At 41.4% G+C, this 8,027-nt stretch overlaps 2 protein-coding genes across 2 annotated transcripts in view; one reads left to right on the forward strand and one right to left on the reverse strand.

Moving 5' to 3' along the window:
* phactr3a (phosphatase and actin regulator 3a) overlaps nucleotides 1-2,546 on the reverse strand; it is a gene marked incomplete at its 5' end in the record, with an annotated part of 32,773 nt that extends 30,227 nt beyond the window's left edge. The window contains 1 exon segment of the mRNA XM_032519752.1: nucleotides 2,262-2,546. Within this exon segment, the coding sequence (XP_032375643.1) occupies nucleotides 2,262-2,364 (103 nt within the window).
* Nucleotides 2,547-3,442: 896 nt separating this feature from the next.
* The window catches only part of pigt (phosphatidylinositol glycan anchor biosynthesis, class T), a 32,541-nt gene continuing 27,956 nt past the window's right edge, over nucleotides 3,443-8,027 (forward strand). The window contains 9 exon segments of the mRNA XM_032519751.1: nucleotides 3,443-3,891; nucleotides 4,193-4,370; nucleotides 4,607-4,734; nucleotides 4,915-5,015; nucleotides 5,277-5,451; nucleotides 5,590-5,687; nucleotides 6,150-6,306; nucleotides 7,301-7,326; nucleotides 7,329-7,503. Of these exon segments, the coding sequence (XP_032375642.1) occupies nucleotides 3,492-3,891; nucleotides 4,193-4,370; nucleotides 4,607-4,734; nucleotides 4,915-5,015; nucleotides 5,277-5,451; nucleotides 5,590-5,687; nucleotides 6,150-6,306; nucleotides 7,301-7,326; nucleotides 7,329-7,503 (1,438 nt within the window). The 5' untranslated portion in view covers nucleotides 3,443-3,491.

Here is an 8,027-nt window from a genome sequence, read left to right on the forward strand (position 1 = left end):
ATATATATATATATATATATATGCCTGTACTGAATTATTTTTTACAATCCTTACTCACTCCTGATTTGTGTTAGATGTAACTCTGTTCAAACTTCCTGCCTAAATCTTCCTCACCAGTGTTTCCCTGTGTCCATCCTTCTCTAGGACAGAGGAATTACTTAGTGGAAGAAAGGCACAGGGACAGCCCTGCTTGGACACGCTCCCTGTTCGCAAAGCTTCAAGGTGTCCTCTCTACACCATTACCTTGGTCAACACTCTGCAATGACTAAGTGGAAGTTTGAGTGAAAGTGACACTTTATTAGCAGAAGAATGTAAAGGGTCTTTGTCTGAACAAACTGACTAAACAAGTTGTTACACTGCTGCTCCTGTTACCAGACCTACTGTACGTTCCTAAATATCTGTGAAATATAAATCAGGAGCTCAAGGAGGACGTCGCCATTCAGTTTCCTTTCAGAATAAAAGACTAAAATGTTAAGTCGTTAGTAACATTAGTTGAGCCTAAGTAAGCACTTTGAAATAGGATGGGATCGTAGGACAGCAGGATTGACTTGTCCTGCTGTATCACTACTGCACTTCCATTCAAGAGAAAACATTGCTTGGATTCTCTGTGTTTGTCTGTGATGGGCAACTGAGACTGCTGTTTCTATTGACTCCTCTCCCCAGTGATGAGTAAGTGGATGAATACAGTGTCAGCCTCTGCAGCTGCAAGGGCCACTGTGTTGGAGGAAAAAGGCAGTCTTCGCCAAAGTAATCTCTTGGCAAAGACTGGTGTCCCTGACGCTAGTGCAGTGATGATCCACACAGAGAGGGGGTGGGTGATGTTGTGTACTTTGGGTCACCAGACACTGACATTGTCCTTGCAGTGTATTGACAACTGTGTATACATCTTTGACAGTGATGCATATGCCAGCAACAGAGGCTAATATTCAGAGTTCCATAATAGTTTTAGCTCTCATCACTAGCAAGAGATCTGCCAAACTGCTGAGTTGTTTTTTCAGGTGTGTCAATAAACCCAATGTGAAATTATCACATCCTCCTATGGATGTTTTAAATCATCCATTAGAGGGTTGGATTCAGTAAGGGTTCATTAAAAATGTGCTATGAGCAGTAGATGATTGCAGGCAGGTGTGATTTGAGAGATGTGGAAAAATAAAGGGCCGCATTAACGAACAGATGAAAGGTAAAAAAAAATTCTGAATCATTCAGTCAAGTATTCTTCGTGTGTGTAAAACTCACCATGCGTAGGAGTAAAACCAATGACTCTTTCCAAGCCCACACGATATGTCCATAAATAGCCTTACTTACGTACAAAATCAAACATATTTGCACTGAAGATAAATTGGTAATTCAAGAGTGAGAAGAATTGACAGCAAACACAAGAACCACATGAAGTCTATTTGCAGGAGATCATCAGAGAAGTGCAGAACATGACTGCTCCCTGGTGTTCTCTTCTTATTAATGAAAGATCAATTCATTATTCCATATGCAGGGGGATGACTAACAGACCACAGAGTGATAAACAAGGGCCATGTTGGAAAGCACACCTGCAAGATGCATGAATTGGTGAATGATCGCTTGCATGGCTGTGCTGAATTAAGGGCATTTCCACCCATAGCCTATACTTCACGTGGATAGCCGGTCATTGATCAACAGCAGTTGATTTCAGTATGGGAAAGCGGAAGGGTGTGTTTGTGTGTGTATGTGTGTGTGTGTGTGTGTGTGTGTGTGTGTGTGTGTGTGTGTGTGTGTGTGTGTGTGTGTGTGTGTGTGTGTGTGTGTGTGTGTGGAGGGGTAGCTGTCAATGTGTGGGGTCAGATTAGGCTATAATACAAACAAGATGTGCTTGTGCCTTTTAAAAATGCAACACACCAAAACCTAAAGCCAAAACCCATGTGTTTTCTGAATAACCAGGCTATAATGCTGGCAGATAAGACAACAACGTTCAGACCAACATCATGAACCATGCATGCGGATTTTGTGACGATAAATATACGCGCTCAAGAGTCAATTTGGAGGTTGGCATCATGCAGAATGCAAGGTGGTACTGTAAATGCTCAACGCGTTAATATCATATTACGGCTTATTTACGTCCAAGGTTGAGCATATGCGCTAATTATCCCTCGGTGTTTCGATATCCCGTTGGGCAAGCAATGATGCCTTTTGGGGATCGCTACATCACCAAAGAATTTGGAAACATAAAAAAACACTTGCATATAGGCTAGCAAATAAATATCCAGAAAAAAATGTCGCGTTTATCTTACCTGTGCCATGAGCCAAATCGATGCCCGGTTCGGTGAGTATGTTCGGGTCACTTTGAGATCTGCCTCGTTGCAGACAGCCGTCTAGTCCATCCGATGTAGCCATGGGGAGACAGCACAGGAATCCTGAATAAAATATTGAAAACCCAACGAGGCAGGCAAGGTCAGGAGGAAAGCAGCGAGTGCAGATTTAATTCGCTCTGACAACAGCCGCTTTGAGCATCTACCAGGGAGCCATGGCTGAGCAGAAATTCAGTGTGTGTGTGCGTGTGTGTGCGTGTGTGTGCGTGTGTGTGTCTGTGTCTGGGCTGTGTGCAGGATGATGTGTGGATGGGAGGGGTGATGTGCCCCCGATGATGCCCGTCCCTGTCCAGCAACACGACAAAATATCCGACACACATCGATACATTTGGAGCTATTACTGAATATTTATATTTTTATGGTGACAATATTTTTGCAACACAGTAGTCTATGATTTTTATTGCGTCTCCCCCCCCCCCACACACACACACACACACTATAGGTTGTTTAAGATGCTATCTGGTAACGCTATAAAATGCCAGCATAAGTCGAGCAAGCATTGTTATAGGCTGATCATTAATGACATTGACTGTAATTGGTTAATTAGTTAGAATCATAATGTATAAAGCAGGTTAGAATGAACCACGGACAGCGGTCACCGGATGATGTAGGCCTATGTGTGATGCCTACTCTAAGCTTACAGAAACAAAAAAGGTGCAATGATCAGGGACATCTACAGTAGGCTATATAGCACAGTAGGCTATAAGCGTTGTAATTTCTGTATTGTCTATATTTCGCTCCACAAAGCAAGACGAATGCATAAATCTGTTCATTTATTTTGTAAACTATGATACAACGGTAGGACGTAAAACATGTTGCAGGCGTATTGTTAGAAGCATAATAGGCTATATAAAAACGCCTACTCTAAAATACAGCAATTGCATGAAAAGCATAATTAAAGGCCACCGCTTTCGCATCTAAAATAACTTCTACACTCTATTACAATACTGTTAAGTTTAGAATAAGTGCTTAAAATAAGGATACAATCCTTCCATATTAGTATTTACTCGCAAATATCATAAAATGACTCTATTTTGCTTAAAACAAAGAAGGTTCACATCAGTGCCACAGGAATACATGTGAAAGCAGCCCATTGGCTTGTTCCACGAATGACGCGTTAATGCGGAAGTTAACCACCCCCGTAGGAGAAAGATGGCAGCTCACAGGTGCAGCTATTCGGCTTTGCTGCTTATTATTTGTAGTTTGTCCATGTTTGTTGTAGCAGAAAGCCAAGAAACGACACTAACCGCCGATAACCATGTGACTGCGGTCGACAATACACAAACAGCCACAGAAACAGCGGGACAAACGGCCGAGCAGCCTCCGGTGGACAGGCTGTGGGAAGCAACTGAGGTTGAAGAGGCGACTCCGGATGATGCTGACACCGACAAACAAGACACTTCTACTCCCGAAACCGCTGTCCCCTCGGTACCACCGCCTAAAGACGATTTTCAGGAGGAACTAGTTATCAGACCGCTGCACTCGGGAGATATTTACGCCAGCTTCCAGTTCCGCACACTTTGGGAGGCTGATTTCATGAGAGGAAACAAAGGTAAGCTAACTGTTAGCAGTGATTTAACATGCCATTCATTTTTAGTCAAACATAAAGTGTTACTGTTGTTAATAGAATGCATATGGACGTATTCATACCCTTCATGTAAGTAATGACGATTATGTCAGTAGTATAGTCGTATTTTTTTACGTTCAGTAATACGTTCATTATCCAGGTTCCTAGGTGTGGTTCCTTGGTGTAGACTTATGAGAACAGTGAAAATCCTTTGCTCTTTCAGTTATGAATTTAGCTTTTTTTTTTTAATCTTCTTCTCTTCTTTGTGTTGTATTGTATTTCTCAGAGTCCCACTATCGGCTCTTTCCCAAGTCCCTGGGCCAGGTCATCTCCAAGTTCTCAGTGCGAGAGCTGCACATCTCCTTCACGCAGGGCTACTGGAGGACCATGCAATGGGGGCAGCCTTTTCTACCGTCCCCTCCTGGGGCTGAACTCTGGGTCTGGTTCCAGGATTCTGTGACAGAGTGAGTACGGCCTTCTGGTGGAGGTGAAAGAAATGTTTTGTATTTGCGGATTTATGAGAAAAAAGGTAAACAAGCTAGTCTGGCTACCACCAGACCAAGCAAAGCTCAATAGATTTGAGATTTCTGCAGGGCAAAATCAAATTGCCGGCAGAGTGGGCAGGGTTTACCAAGTCTATAAACAAGCACTAACTTCTCGAATCTTAGTATTTTCGTACCATTTTCTGCCCTTTTTTCAGTGTCGATGGTACCTGGAAGGAGCTGACAAATGTTTTGTCAGGGATCTTCTGCGCTTCACTGAACTTCATTGACTCCACCAACACTGTTCAGCCCAGTGCATCCTTCAAACCACTGGGTATAGGCAACGGTACAGAGAGGCTTTTTCAATCTCCCTTTGCATTTTGTAGAGCACTTGAGTGATGAGCCTGAATAAAAGCGTATGGTGTGATTAGACACCTTAAACTCTGGCAGCATGCAGGTGCTACAGATACTGCCCAAGAAGCATTTCATTACTTACAGACTTTGTTTTTTTGTGTTACACTTGAAGTGACGGACCACAGCTTTCTTCGCTATGCCACCCTCCCACGAGAGATTGTTTGCACTGAGAATTTGACACCCTGGAAGAAACTCTTGCCATGTGGATCCAAGGTGGGTGTCTAGTGTGTGTGTGTGTGTGTGTGTGTCTCCATTTCTGTCACACAGAACCACAGCAGTACTTAAATGCCATGTGTGCTCGCTTTGTATGATGATGCACATAGTGACATCCATGAGCTTTTGTCTGAAGCACCTCATTTGAGGCAAAAATTCTCAAGATAATATTTTCAAAACACCATTTCAGTGTGTCAAATGTTGGTTACGGCAGTTAACTTAGTTTCTTTTTGTCTTTATGTGTTCATGTTGCACTTGCAGGCTGGTCTTGCTGTCCTGTTAAAGTCAGAGAAACTCTTCCACAGCAGTTTTCATTCCCAGGCAGTGCACATCAGACCCGTGTGCCGGGACTGGCAGTGCAAAACCACATCCTGGGAGCTGAGACAGACATTGAATGTGGTCTTTGACCTGCACACCCCTGGACAGGGCAAACGAGGTGAGCAAAATCACATTCTTCCTACATTAATCTCTCATTTAGGTTTAGAGTTCCTGAGGTTTGTTGTGTGTGGTAGTAGAAAAAAACATGATTACGCCCTTTTTGGCATTAGTTAACTTAAGCTGTTTGTTCCTTCAGAGTGGTCTCTGTTTAAGATGTTCTCTCGGACCCTGACCGAAGCTTGTCCACTGGCCTCCTCTAGTAAAATCTACATCGACATCACAGACAACCCTCAGGTTTGACTCTCACATAATATGCTATCATCCACTCAAAATGATTAGTTATTTCCCTCAATGCAAACTTAACAGAAAGAGGATTCATTTTACTGTCAAAGCAGTATGAAGGTGCAGATATTCAAAGGTTCCTTTTTTGACACCTTGTAGCATTTATTTATGAGCTGGCTAAGAAATGCTGCAATGCGCTAAAAAGACAATTGCAAGCAAGCAAACATGGACTTAAACTATGCAGGCTTAAAAAAAAAAATCAGCTTTGCAAAATGGAATGCACTACACAAATTTGGGACTCAGGGACACACATATGTTACACTTAATGTAAACATAACCCTTGTATACAAGAAAACTCCATTTAAGGGTACCATTTAAGATGATTTGAAACTTATGTAGCAAGGTGTCGAAGGTATAATCTGTGCACAGTATGTATGATGTGCAATTGAAGAGAAATGAATTGTCATTATGCAGGGGGAGCAGTTTGAGGTGAGCCCGGCCACTCCCCTGCTGAGCCAGGCAATGGTGCTGGGGGACAGACGAACCTTCTCTGTCTACGATCTGACCCAGCAAATCACCTTTGGCACTGTGCGCTCCCTCAATCTGTTGATCCGCTGGAAATCCAGTGAGGGTGAGTAAAAACAGCAAGGCATGAAACACAGCTTTGTGTAAGAGACTGGACATGCAGTAGTCGTTAATAATTCAATGCAAAAACAAGGAAAATGATAGATAGATAGATAAATAGATAGATACTGTAGGTTAATAAAATACATTTAAATAGCTCAATACAGATTACAAGAAAAAAAAACTTTGCATACACTTTAAATATTTGATTATCTATAGAATATCTATAGAATAAACAATATAAAGAATATAGTAAAATACAATATACATATACTGAAGTACTACTCCTATAATATAGTTTTTTAAATATTTTTTTTAATGCAATGAGGTAGAGTGGGAGTATAAAGATGGAAGTCTGTAATCCAGGAGATGGTGGACAGAGATGTCTACCATCATGTTTACAAAAATATGTCAACTACAACTGTTTGTCATATCTCAATTGGTTTTATGATAACTACTGTTCTTCTTTACTCTGGGTTTGTATTGCATCACCATTGTATCTGCAATTCGTTTTCTGTTTTCTGATAGAAAGTCCTCAACAAGCAGCAGCTGAAGTGACTGTTGTTGGAATTTAAAATGTTATATGTGCTTAAACATTGTGTGTGATTTGCATTATACATTTAAGCTAAAAAGCTCCAACACTGTCATATTGCAACGTGTGTCCATTTTTAAAAAAACATTTAGAGACAAAGCAAATACGAAAACACAACTTGTGTCCGAGATTGTTGCATTTTGTATCAAAGCAACACCGTGCTTATTTGTTACCTAGAGGTTCCTTTAATTTTTCAAACATTAGATTGAAACTTGTTTAATACCAGACAAAAGTCAACCTTAGCCACAGACTGGAGTCCTGGTTTTCAAAAGAACATTCATAAATCATGTTCTCTAACTCTTCTTTTTAAATTTGAGCATATGCAGTGTTAGTGTTTTCTTGTCTCTGCTGCAATGTTTCCCACATGGTCGACCATTATACCTTCTTGTCTCATAATCCCTGCCTGCAGGAGACATGCTGCGTCCCTTGCTCCACGTGGTGAGCGTTATGTGGCTGGTTACGGGCTGCAGACAGGAGAGATTCACACGCTGATGTACAACAACCACCCCTACAGGTCCTTCCCTGTGCTGCTGCTGGAGTCTGTGCCTTGGTACCTTCGTCTCTACATTCACACCCTCACTGTGACCAGCAAGGGAAAGGACAACAAGCCCAGTGAGTGACTTTAGAAAGCCATGTAGGATGCATGTGCACGCAAAATTGCAACCAGGGTGTAAGAATTAACAATTACAAATGTGCCAAGTGCTGGAACAATTTGTCTATGATCGATACATTAATAAAAGCCACTCATTACTGGTTACTTTTTGACATAAAAATTATATTAGCCTTACGTGAAATGAGCCAATGTAACATTTCTGTGTAAATGTACTTTTAAAGCTAGGTTTAGACACTACCTGAAAAACTATAATCAGGGAACAAGTCTTTTCAAATACCGTCCACTCACACAAGTTGGAATCATTGCTGTGACCGTAGATTACAGAAACGGCTCTTTCTGCCCAAGATTTTAACATTTTTAAGGGTCAACAATGTCATGATTTTTGGTAAATGCTGCTGTTAACACAAGAAGAGTCTGATTAACTAGTGTTTGCATTCACTACTTTGTGGTAAGTAGAGCTGATGTGAAAATAAAAATAATGGTTTATATTAGTAGGAAAGAAGGATAATGTACTTCTACTAAG

Source organism: Etheostoma spectabile, chromosome 7, assembly GCF_008692095.1.
Source record: "Etheostoma spectabile isolate EspeVRDwgs_2016 chromosome 7, UIUC_Espe_1.0, whole genome shotgun sequence".
NCBI lineage: Eukaryota > Metazoa > Chordata > Actinopteri > Perciformes > Percidae > Etheostoma > Etheostoma spectabile.